Source organism: Pygoscelis adeliae, unplaced genomic scaffold, assembly GCF_000699105.1.
Source record: "Pygoscelis adeliae isolate BGI_AS28 unplaced genomic scaffold, ASM69910v1 Scaffold269, whole genome shotgun sequence".
NCBI classification, from domain to species: domain Eukaryota; kingdom Metazoa; phylum Chordata; class Aves; order Sphenisciformes; family Spheniscidae; genus Pygoscelis; species Pygoscelis adeliae.
Window position 1 is genome coordinate 1,734,890 of NW_008825610.1, and position 13,360 is coordinate 1,748,249.

General features: G+C 38.7%; 1 protein-coding gene across 1 annotated transcript in view; it reads right to left on the minus strand.

Annotated features, from left to right (window-relative positions):
• Positions 1-466: 466 nt before the first annotated feature.
• RET (ret proto-oncogene) overlaps positions 467-13,360 on the minus strand; it is an 83,191-nt gene continuing 70,297 nt past the window's right edge. Inside the window, exons 17-21 of the mRNA XM_009332703.1 lie at positions 11,947-12,017; positions 7,749-7,886; positions 5,688-5,787; positions 3,875-4,022; positions 467-1,968 (exon numbers count right to left, since the gene is read on the minus strand). Of these exons, the coding sequence (XP_009330978.1) occupies positions 1,811-1,968; positions 3,875-4,022; positions 5,688-5,787; positions 7,749-7,886; positions 11,947-12,017 (615 nt within the window). The 3' untranslated portion in view covers positions 467-1,810. The remainder of the gene's footprint in view (positions 1,969-3,874; positions 4,023-5,687; positions 5,788-7,748; positions 7,887-11,946; positions 12,018-13,360) is intronic.

Here is a 13,360-nt window from a genome sequence, read left to right on the forward strand (position 1 = left end):
CAAATAAAGAATTTCCATTTACAGACATAAATTACAGGAAAAGGACTGGACAAAGCAAAAAGTTACCACAAGTGCCATTTTCCTCTCCTTTTTTTCATAGATCTCTCAGTAGAAAAAAAAAAAAAGCCCATATAATGGGCTCAATTTTCAGTGCCATTTATTTTAAAAGTATGCATTCTGACAGCTGTGTCATGCCAGTGCAGCTCACGGTTATATCACAGCTGAACCCCTTCTGTATACACAGCTATATCTTTTTACTGTACATAAGCATTACACAACCCAGCAAATGTTTGTACAAAGAAAAAGCCCCTCTGCTTCGTGCTTGTCTGAAACCAGGACCGGATCAAGTATGATCTCCCAACAGTGAAGGTGCTTAAATTCCGACACAGCACTTTATATCCCACTTTTTTTAAAACGAAAATCTGTGTTCGGGTTTTGGCAGTCTGACTCTCTTGTTTCTGAAATCACAGACTTTAATGGAAACATAAAGTTGATACACAAAACAACATCTGAAAACAGCTAAATTGGATTGTAGGTGACAGGAGCAAGCTTTGGTAGAATTGGATTATTTAGAATAACCGTCACAACGCTAACAACGAGTCACTCGGGATTTACGTCCCAACATTTGTAGGAAACAAAAAGTTATCTTTAACCATATTAGATTACAAATAAAGACAAAAGTAGTGCTGATCGTTTACTCTTCCACATAGAACACATGACCCACAGTCAGATCGTTCTCCCAAATACCAAGTGGGTGTTGTAAGCACAACATTTTTATGTTTCACCTTAACAAATTCCGATGACATTTTCCTTGTATAGGTTCATTAACAGTAGAGTTTTAGACGAATTTTGCTGTGCAAGTGTTGGTTACTCATGACTTTCAAGGTAATAGGTTTATTTGGAGCTATGTCATGGCAGTGTCCTGTGCACGGCAGTGTATCCAATTTGGAGCTGAGAGGAGGACTCCCACTCACTGAACGTGACTGCAAACAAAATCTCTACTTGAATTCAATCTAAAAATCTCGTAAGAGGAATTATGATCGTACAAGATTGTACGTTTTAACATTAGTAAGATGTAGGTGATGGAAAGTAAATTGTGTCAGATGAACTCTCTTGATTGCCATCAGTCTATACAGCTTATCTTGTATCAAATTTATCTCCATTGTGCTAAAGGTGAGAGAAGTTAAGACTAATAAAACAAACTCTCTTCTCATTAAGACAAGACAATACATTTTACAAGACTTCAAATGTTGAATCTCAAGTCCTCTATTGAGTTACTTAATGTTTGCTTCCAAACCAAGATACAGGCTTCGTTAGTGCCAACATCGTCCTAACACTTCTCATTTGACAGCAAGCTCAGTAATTTGGGAGCCTATTTCCCCCCTCCCCTCCATATATTGTTTGTGCTTCCTGCTCAGATCGAGTGGTCGTATGCCACTACAAAAGTAGCAGTTCAAGTACATTTTCCCAGCCAAGAAAGCTGTAACACAGGATGATTAGTCTAAGAAAACAGCGAGAATGAAGCGCGGGGCCATTTGCAGTAAGAAGTTGCCAAATGGAACCATATGCAAAATGGCAATCTAGAAAGAAGTACTGGAACTACGACTCTTATCCAGCTTGATATGTTTTCTGAAAGGGGGAATCACCAATTATAGTCTTCAGCATGAATAACACACTTTAGAAACTACCAATGAAAGGGTTTGCCAATTTAAAAGTTAGTTGTCGATTGTACAAAGAACGAGCCAATGGACTTTCCATTCTTTGCATCTTTGTTCCCCTCAGGAGCCCATTACCTTTCACAAAGAAAATTTTAGCTATCAAACTTGTCCATAAATTTTGCCGCTGAGTGTGAAACCATCCAGTTAGCATATACACTATCATTTGCATATCTTGAAAACACAGAGTTAGTGCCATCGAATCTTGTGAGTGGAACGGGGCTCTCCTCAGGCCAGTTCGGGTATGACATGCCTAAAAATGAAAACAGATAATTTTTTCTGCACTGAAGAACCATAACTTCATGTGCAGACAGTAAGGCCCTTGGCAAAACTCCCTTCAATATTTTAAGCCAGTCCACTGGATTTTGTCCCAAATCAATTCCTATAAATGACGTTTCGAAAGCCCTGAAGCACGAATTCAGATGTAGGCAAAAACCCTGAAAAAATAAAGTGCTTACTTGATAAAAAATGGTGTGCGCGCACGCACATGTGCATAATAAAAAGCTAACAATTTTTCTTCTGATGAGTCTCCAACTTCCCATAATTTTCTTTTTTAGCAAGCATGTAGCAATATATTGCTTTGCAAGAGGAAGTTCTTGCTGTACGGGAAGTGCTCCCGAGAATGACTAAACCTATTTGGGACAGGATCCAAAGTCCCTTCCAAAGACTGAGAGTATTTCCATTTACTTAAATAGGCGCCTTTCCTTTGGCTTCAGTGAGGTTTTGGGGACACTCTCACACCCTCACCAGGGATCCCCTGCTTAATTTTAGGAAATCCCAGGAGCACAACTGAGTAAAGTCCAACAAAGTCCTGAGCACTCTTGTCTTGATTCGGCATTTAAACGTGTATTTCAGGCCTGTGATTATTTGCATCGAGTCCAGTAATTGCTTCTCGGTTTAGGCACAAATGGAAGCAGAGTGCTTAGCACCATGTTGATCCAGCTGTACAAGCAGAGAACCAGACCAGGGTCAAGACTTTCAAAAACAGAAATCTGATTTTGTTGCTTATTAAGCATTCAGCATCTGCCATCAACCTCGGTGGCAACTTTTTCTGGTACTGCGTTCTCTTAACCATCTGGCCACTAAGTGCCCCAAAGCGACCGTGAGTTGGGGGAACCTATTAAAGAAAATTACAGCTAGGGTATAGATCAAAAATAGACCCAAAGCCGTGTATTAATGGCAACTTTTAAGCTAAAAGATCCAACTTTTGAAAAGTCGTACTGCTTGAAGAATGAAAAAGGTATCTGTGATGTTAGTAAATCTCTCAAATCATGTAGAATATTTAATCAGGAGACAAAATGTAGGAGTTTTGGCAAGAACCATTTTTACTGTCCATCTCACCATCACAATATGAAAGCATATGTTCTTTTTAAAAACTTGCTACATCATTCAATCAAGGTTTAGTACTGACGTTTTCATAGTAAATCAAAGGACGTGAAAACAGCTGAGTGTATTTTCAAAATGCCCGTTGTTAATTCAATTTTCAAAGGCCTTTACATGTTGATTTAATCTGTATATAATACTTATATACAGTATTTCTACCTTCTGTGTATAATACTCTGGTTTCATTCTATGATACATTAAATAGACATTTCAGCTTATGGATCCAGAATACATTAACAGCAGCTGAAATTTAGAAATCCATCTTGATAAATGAAAAATGTTGCAGATGGGTCCTATCATTGAACTACGGCAAAAACCAGTATTTTAAAAAAAAAAGTCTATTGCTTAAATTAGAGGTGCAGAATCTAACACACTTTAAATGTTCCTAGCCCCCCCCAACAGGACAGTTGAATTAGATACTCATTAGCATTTTATATTACCCCTGAGAATACTTCCCTGATCATCTTTTTTCTTTTACTGTATGATATCTAGTCATTTTACTTATTTTCACATCCTTTTAAAAATGTTTATTTTAAACACAGCTGCAAAATGACTAAAGGATGATCCTGATGCAAACTTTGGACATTTACCAAAAGAAAAAACAAACAAACAAACAAAAAGCCCAAAAGAAGCTTCCAAGCAAATTTTGATTGGCTTCATTCAGACAAGAAACACTGTAATGGGGTTACAGAGTCTGAGAACAGTGCAGAAGAAAAATCTTTTTTTTTTTTTTTTTTTGTGTTGCTAGAATCTAGTAAATGCATGTGAAATTCTACCATAGAGTTTGTTTTCAATCCATGTGGAAGGGAGGGTTCGAGGGAGGGGAGCATTATTACAGTCCACGAGTGGTGTCTCCTCTTCTGAGAGCCCATCATCATAAAGTAAGGAATCGGAAGGTGTGGAAGCCGCAAGATCTAAGTAGTCCTAAGAAATGAACACAGAAGAAGCTGGCTTAACGTACGTGGCAGCGTTGCTGGTCGGGTGTAAAGGCTAAATGTGCGTCTGGTTTCTTTAAAACAAGTAACTACAGTCCTCGCTGCATTTTTCTTCTGACGGTACCTCTAGCACCTGAGTAGGCTCTCCCTTTCTGCAACCGTAGCATCTTTGGAAGTAGCTGATTTGCCAGAACACTAGACGTGCTAGAGACGTATTAATACTTCCCCTACTTAATTCTGCACGTCGGTAAAATAACCAAGAAGTTAAAGGGCTGTGCTAACCGATTTGTTTGACATTCAGTTTCTGGTATGCCTGACACATATGCATGCCTGAAATATAGATACATAGATAGATAGATAGATAGATGTGCGCGCTTAAAGGAGAAGGGACTCAGATCTCATCATTTTACAAAAGCTATTACATAATCATGTATAAAATCAGCTGTGTAAATACTGCCAAATAAAGCTTTTGCTGCTGCGGTTCTAAAGCTAATTATTTAGGTCAACCATAAGAATTCATAGGTTTTCATCGATGCTGCTGACTTGCTTTGATGCAAAAAACAAGCGTGAAGCATTTTCAACTACTCTAAAATATATTTTTTCCTTTCAAAATGGCTTTTCCTTTGGAAATTTACTGCAACTAAACTTTAAAAAGGTAAAGCTACCCAATTTTATAAATTGAAAAATCTTCAGAATTTTTCCTTCAGAAAGACAAGAAGAAAAATGACTAATTTGCCGAGCTCTATTTTGGATTGGCTTTGGTTTTAATCATGATGAAAATTTCAGAGAACTTGCCAGCCTCTCTGTATGACACGTCTGTCACTGGGCACGCCGATCGTTTGCATACCGATTCTCAGCAGCTCTAAGTTAGTGGTTGACAAGTCAGAGCGATTTAATGTACAGCCTAGAGCTTTCACTTTGCCATTTTTAATTTAGAACTTAGTTTTACATTCACGTTCTGAACAAAATTGTTCCCATTTGTTTATTAGTCCTTTTTGCACCCAATGTAAATGCCATCACGTTCTCAAATCATATAATGGTCGCTCTATTTCCTCTGTTTTTCATTTGTAACTGCCCCCCCTTCCCGTAACGAGTAGATTTTTTAAAAAAATTATGTGTTTACATGCAAGTAGGTATGTATACATTTTATAAATATATGCATCTGGGACTTATTTTTAGACTTCAGCATCCATTCATTCAAAGAAAGTCTATACAGGGTTATAATAGTTTTAAAGTAACTCAGAATGGTGGAATCATACAGCTTTCCTATCTCTGTTGCTATCGTCATATAAACTAGATCAGATTCAAGGAAACACTGCATTCTTCTAGGTCTAGGCTTCCCAGGGTTATTTATTCAGGAATGCAATGTAGGAGTAACTTTTCACAGTAATTTTTTTTTTTTATTTAAGGAAGCTAGACAGATTAAGGATAACTCATCTGCATTTAGGGTTGAAGTCACCAAAGCCACGCTATGAAGTAGTACTGCTTTCAAAAAGCTGGATGCATTTGGAAGAAACTAGATAGTTAAACACTTCAAAATAGGATGAAAAGTACATTACTTCTCTTTAAAAAAAAAAAAAAAATCATTATTTCTGTATATTCAAACTCAAATGATCACAAAAACTTCCAAATACTCATGCTTTCCCACACTTACCCTACTCTTCACCATCATTTTCTCTAGTTCCTTGCTGATCTCAGCAAATGTTGGTCTTTTATCGGGTTCTTGCTTCCAACAACGCAACATCAGGTTGTACCTGTGACCCGCCGCAAGGTGGAAAAAAAAAAATGTTAGAAGAGTGTCATGCTTCTGCTCAAATAATTTATAGTACTGAAGTTGAACTGTGGCATGAAGGCCATCCACAAGCACACCAATCTTCGTCGTGTGTTCTGTTAAACATTCCCTTGAATCAACAACTGATATTGACAAGAATAGGCTTTTATTTTCATGACTCTCTCTGAGTTTAAATGATGATGCACTTGGCTGTCCTTGAAGGACTGTAGTCTTACGTTTCTTTCATTATTTTCACTTTCTCAAAGGAGCACCTCGTGTAGGCAGCATGCCAGATTTCTAATTGATTTTGTCTGCATATGACTTGAAGAAATTTGTATATCATCACTGATGCGCATCTCTCAACCTGGAAAACTCTGCTGTTATATCAGAAAGTAGAATTCTGTTCTTCATTTGTTTAAATTCTGAAAAGTTTCTGTAAACTTTTCTTCAAAGTGAAGCCTAACCTAAGACTATTTGCACAAACAACATTCTTCTGATTACTTCTGTTACTGTTACTTTGATTATATCTATTCTTATTCTGTCTTTAATTGCCTTCTATAGCATACAGCGTGGAAACAAAAGGGAGCAGAATTGAAGTTTTATAGTTGAGTGACTCTCAGACAGACATTGGCCAAGTTCTGGATGCGTAACTCTCCAACCTGTGCCGTTCATGTTATTTGCCTAGCTCAAGTGTTTTCAGGACTAAGTGCTCGAATTGTGGAAATAGTTGGCTACAAGAACTACAGCAAGCTATTGAAAAGCATTGCATTTTTTGCCCTCATTCATGATCTCTCTCTTACTGGACTGGAGAGAATACAATCTAAGAAAAATGGTCCTTAAAGTGGGCTCTCAAAGGCTGTCAGAAAAATTTCTGAGTAAAACAGAAAAAATCTAAACCAGTCAGAAAACCATGATGTGGCCTGAACAAAAAAAAAAAAAAAAGAAAGAAACTCGGATATGGTCAGCTTGCCTAAACTAATAATTATCAATGACATAACATATGTTTGAGGAATGAAGTCTTATTCCCCACTGAGATGAAACAAACAAAAAAATTTAAATATTACGTATTTGTTAGAGGATATTTGCCAGTGACACTTGTAAACTTCTACCCTGTCCTAAATTGAGAAACCATTAATGTTTTTTCTCCGTCTGTGGCATTTAAAAAAACAAAAAAAAAATTATTTATGCTGTATTTTCTCAGCCCGGGTGTGGCCAAAGCATCTTTCATATTGCAAGTCAGTCAAAAGAGTTGTCATACCGATTGTAGCCTGGTAACTTTCTAAAAAAACCTGACCGTGACCAGATTTGCAGGCTGAACATAAAATCACACCTCATCTCCAAACACTGCGGAAGAACCACAGAGAGAAGATATTTCACATTGAGAGTGTTTTAATAAATCAGCCAATAAAATATGAACTGTCTCCAAATAGAAAAGAAATTGCCACGGGCTTATCAAGTCACAGAAAATTTGTGTCTTCTAGGGTATAGATTTCTGGGTCAAGGTATCCTTTCTCCTATGTAATGCCAGGACAACTAACAGACCATGACTGTGGTTGGAACATCCATCTCATTTGCAGAAAAGCACTGAAACATTTTCTTGACTATTTCAGCTAGCACTGTGTTTTATGAAATTCTCCTCCTCACCCCACCCTCAGAAGTTTTGAATACTCAAACTCTTTTAATTGTTTAGCAAGCGTGTTATTCGATATCCTACAAATATTTTGGATGTAGGTGTAGCTGCAAGCATTTAGTTGGCAATTCTTTTCCTGCCCTTTACTGTTCACTAATTTCATTACGTTCTTTTGAGCACTACATATTTTGATTATACCTCCGAGGTATACAGAACAGTATTTATGTGGTATTTAGTTAAACCTTTTTTTTTTTTTTTTTATTTATTTATTCAAGAGATGTTTTATGAATCTAATCAGATCAAGAGCTACTTACATTTCTTCACTGCAGTTTTCTGGTCTCTCCATTCTATAGCCTGTTTTTAGGAGGTTAAAGAGTCTTTCAGGAGCAATACCTGGGTAGGGATTGCCTCCCAAAGTTACAATCTCCCATAGCAGAACTCCAAATGACCATCTGAAAAAGAGAAAATGAGCTTTTATTTAGAGCGGTAGGTTTCAAGAGCTTCGCGTGGCTTTCACCCAACAAATCTCTTTCTAGCGTGTTGAGAACCCAGCCAAATTCAAGACATTGCTGAGCCAGAGGGGCTGTACAGATGCATGTAGGGCCTGCCTTGTTCCTAAATACTGTTCATCAAAAAGATTAGCAACCAAGACAGCAGAGGTAAGGGATACCCCTCTTTTATCCATTGACAAAAGCTAACTGTATCCTGGGAAGGCCCATCTTCTCTGGACAGCAGAAAGAGAAAGTCCTTCCCATGGCGACCCAGCCCAAAGGCTTGTTCCTCTTCTGTACAGCGCTCCTGGAGGTGCCTCTCTTTTTCCTTTGGCTACAGAGGGAGTCTAACCTCCCTAATTAGCCCTTATAGTCCTATTCAGAAATAATTGCCTAAATTTACACAGGCTGGCTCAACCAGTTACCAAGGGGCTGGTTTGCTGTCTTGATGATGAGGTTGTGTTTCTTTATATGCACAATGTGTTTATTTCAACCATAGGCAACACCTTTGATTTCAGCTGGTCTGTTGGGCCGTTTCAGTGATTCAGGACTTAATTTCCTTCTTAGAGTTGATGAAAGAAGCGGAAAGAATTTATTCTGGAAATACCAAATGCCTAAAATGTAGTTTAACATAGAAGACAGAAGAAACTGTTTTCCGAAATGAACAGAAGAAATGGTGACTTTTTTAACCTACTTTATTGATGAGCTCAAACAAAAAGGCCTTGCCTAATGGGTTGGAAATACTTAGATAGATTAAATTAGTCCATTTTTGGAGGGCAGGCCAGGAGAAGAGAGGCAAAAATTTTTTTCTTTCCTCAGTGGAAGGCTTTTTCGAGACACAAAGGAGCTGCAAATGACTCTGAATCTGCTCAGCTGACAGAACTGCCAAAATTTGGATGTTCAAAATGAAGGAAACCAGCCAACACTGTTTCACTCAAAGGGGATACTCAGTGGGATGCATCTGGAAGCAAAATTACATACAATTTATGACAAATATTAGCATTGGTGCTCTCATCATCGGGTAATTTCTGTGAAAACTCCACTTTTAAGAAGATTTTAGGAAGTGTTACACACCTAATGCCAAGCCAAACAGCAGCGTCTGATTCCCTTTGAAAATTCCGTCTCAAAACGTTAGCCACAAACCTCACCTCCTGCCTGACTACATTCCATCTGTGGTTCTCACATTGTAAAGAACAATGGTAGCCCCAAAAGCACAGCAATGAAACTTCCAGAATGGGCAGAGAAGCCAAACGGAGTCTCACGCAGTCCTAAGCGCTGTGCTGCAGTTCTTCTCCCTGATGCCATTCACTGAATTAATTTTTAATCACTCGGCACATTCTTCAAAGCTAATGAATATTTATAGCATTTTCATATACTTTATTAATATACCTCCTCATATCCTTTTTGAAGCCAATTAGGCTCTGCCATCAGGTTATAATTCTGTCCATGATTAATTCAAATAAACTTTGTAGCGTGGCAGGTTTTATTTTTAAAATCCACCTCTTCTGCTGAAGAGGAATTTTACAGAATACGGAAGGAGGGATCAGATGAGTAATTTCTTAATTAAAAGTTATTTAGTAAATGGGCATATTAGAAGAGAATGCTGTAGAATGCTGCAATGCTTTCAAATCATTATACAAATTAAGTACTATGGGAGGAGAAATGGGAGGTGAAAAATTTCCCACTGTGCTATGTTTATTGCTGAATAAAAATGTGACAGAAAAAGCCAGGAAAGAAAAATATAATGTGAAGAGGAAGAGAGCAGGCTAGCTTTCCACTGATGTCATCGACCTCTGAAGCAAAAAGGGATTTTGTAAATGCTGGCGAGTGGTACTGCTATTAAGCACCGCTAACCACTAACTATATAGAAAGGCTTTAGAAGGAAGAGGCTGGAAAATAGAAACACAGAGTATCAGAAAAAAAGAGTATACTGGAATGGTTGTTGAGTATATTAACATACATGTTCACCTAAAATATAATTGCATCACCGCAAACAACAAAGAATATTTTTAAAATAATATTTTCAGCGAGTGTAATTATCTAAAATACCAACCAGTGCTGCAGAAAAGTACTTCATTGGTCAGTTTGCTGCTGTTGGAATGGCAGTCGTGGAACCTGGAGGGGATTTGCTTTGCAACTCTCTCTGTGTGTCTCAGTACTGTTCTGTAGGGACTGGGCTAAATCAGGAGCCGCTACGTAACACTCAGACTACTTCACGTATAACGGCACGGATAGCGAAGGTGACCTCACCAGTGAGTCAAAGGCACTGTGTCAGTGTGGCAGGTATTTAGACCTTCTATGCCACTGCATTTAGGCGGACCTACAAAGCGCAACGCAATGCGCTGTTGAGACTACCTGATGCATCGCCAAGGAAGCTGGTAAATAAGCACGGCTTGGCACGGAGATACTAATCCAGATCTGGGAAGCAGTACAGCTACACGGCACCAGCGTGCTGCCCAGGGCGCTGAGCGAGCTTGTTTGACGCCAGCTGGGCGATCTCTGCGTGGCACCGTATCGCATGTACAAGAGATGGGCTCCCGGGCTTAATGGCAGCCCATCAGGAAACCAAACAGGGAGGAGTGCTGTTGGATCCAGAAGATCAATCAACAATCAAAGAAGAGGCAGTTACATGACAACACAATCTGTTCTGGCCCCAAACCATAGCGACAAATCTGTTTTGCAGAAAATGAAGAAATTAAAAATACGCCAAGGAGTTTTTAAAAGAACTCCCTTTGGAAAAAGTCATTGTAGAAAAGTCATTGTAGAGAAGCAGGCCAGCACAACGGATACTCTGAGGAGGATAAAGAGAGACCCAGAAAAACCTGTAAGCAGACCTAAGTAAAAGTGACATTCTCCCAAGAATTACACCAATCTTTCTTCTTTTCTTACTCCAAGTGAAACAAAGTAAATGAAAATATTTTGGAAATTAATTTTGTAAGGAATTTCCAAGGCAAGCAAAATATTTTATTTCACTAAAACTGCTCTGACCTGCAGAGAGAAGAGTAAAAAGTGAATGCAAATAATTTTAGAAGTACAAATCAAGAGGTTCCTATTTGCACATACTGCTATTATCAAAGTGTTTTCCCTCAAAGTGAAATGTCATTGAGATTGATATGTTTTACTCCATTTGAGTTTAACGAAAACATTAGTTTAAGTCAGACTCTCTTTCAAGGGAAACTTGGAAGGTATCAGAATGCTACCCAAAATGCTACCTAGCAGAAAATCAGGCGTTAAGTACTGCTGCTTTTGCAGTCCCTTAGAGGTTTTTCTCCTAAATAAATAATGCTCAGTTGTACAGTGTCTGCCTGGTGAGTACTCACAAGCATCATTCATCCCAGAGGGAAAGAAACGAAAGTATCTGATCCTGAGTTGAACATATACAAACACTCCTCTGCCCGGCTCCTTGCTTATCAGACGTGAAAACAGCTTAGCTGTGGTTGCTTTGCCACCTAATCGTCACAGGTGGAGATAGGAGCATATCCACCTTCAGGACCTCCGCTTCCCTAGTCGTGCAAATGAACTTGCATCTTGGCACTGGAACTGGACTATCCCCCTAAGGTCTGAGCTGGCTGTCATTAAAATTAATTGGAGTTTTGTCATTGATTTCAATAGGAGGGAGGCCAGGCGTTAAATTGTTCTTCCCTGCTTCCCACCCCATCCCTCATCTGCCAGCCAGTGTTACAGACGAGTGATGAACAGGAACTGGGAAGGTTGGGTACGACCATTATCTTTAGCAGAGACTAAAAATTTGTGTCTATATATTCAAAGGCAGCCATGGCACATGAGCAGATCCGACCCCTTGTTGCTTTCCACGGGAATTTGGTACCTAAATGCCTCTGATAATCTTTTCTTCAGATTTAATTCAACAGTAAAAATCTAGCTGATGGTGCCATCCAGGCTGTGTCCTTCATGCCTCTTTGTAAGAATAACAGCTTTGGCTGCTATGTGCCTTGTTGTGCTTCCTTCCTCATCTTCTTAAACAAATACATAAACCATAAAGAATGTAAGGATTTACACTTACACATCACTTTGCGTTGTATAGATATGATCAAACAGGGACTCTATGGCCATCCATTTAACAGGTATCCGACCCTAGGAGGAAAAAAAAGCAACGACGCAATTACTGGTCAGAAAATTAAGTTTCCAAGTGGAAAACCAAGGTATTTCTCTTCAAAACTGCAACAGATACTCTATCCATACTCTAATTAATTTTCCAATGGACTGAATGATTTGGCATTTCTTGAGAAAAACAGCGAGAAGAACAACTGTAAGTTTTTGAAATCACTCATTCGTTTCATTCCACACACTGCAGTAATCTAATTACGTACAATAAGGTGTTATGGGTTTTTTCCCAGATGGTCACCAGTTTAAGTCAGATAAACTCAACTCTCCTCTTAGCAAAGAGCTTCATCCAAAGAGTTATATTCTTCAAACGTGAATGTCCGTCTTCTGACAGGATAGACCCCATTGCTTTTGGGAAATGGGCAAATGCAAAAATGACGGGGAATGACGATTAAAGAGGAAGAGCTATGTCATTTATATCGGGGATGACGCATAAAGGGAAGCACCTAGACGTTAAGATACCTTAGGTTTCTGAACTGTACCTGGACAGTCATATTCGGTTACTGGTTACTAAGTTGAATTTACAAGTTGCTATTTTCCACTGGCAGAAATTCACTGATAAAAATCTGAGAGATCTGCCCCAGATATTCATGAAAATCTAGCTTTGCAAAATTTCCAAGATGTTTCATAACCTTCACAATATCACTACCATTCATATGCCTTAGTACTTCTTCTCATGAAATTCATATATATATATATATATACACGCAACAACTGTTTCAGTAGGATTTGAAACTTATCCTTCTTCCTTCCTCTCAATTTTTTCTTTTCCCTGCTTCCCCACACAAGCAGACGGATGCTTGTTAGGCTCTGAAGAATACTACAGCGACGAGTGTCTCAGAAGTAAAGAGAAAATATCCATTCAGTGCATCAGCACCCCGCCAAATAAAATGAAGCTGCCTTTATGTAAATGCATCATTCTTAAACTACAGAGCAACTGGTATAGATCGGTGTAAAACACATACATCAGAAGATAGCTAAACGAACGTGGCAAAGCCCTTTTACATATGATCGTGTCTTCCAAAAGGTTGGGGTTTTTTTTTTTTCCTTCGCAACTTATTTTGACTTACGAAACATTCACACAAACTGGCCTGGAAAACCAGGGAAAGCTAAACTGAAAGCTCACAGCGTTTCTGGAAATCTTTTCGTACAATTCTAAAATTTTCACAGGGGAAAAAATTCTGTTGGCAACTCTTTCATATTAAGTCATAGAGGGAACTGAACCAACACTACTCATCTTCGAAAGAGTCAGTAGAAAGGAGTGTTAGTGGAGGTCACAGCCTGGCCCGGGATTGACTTGTAAAAGTTCTGCT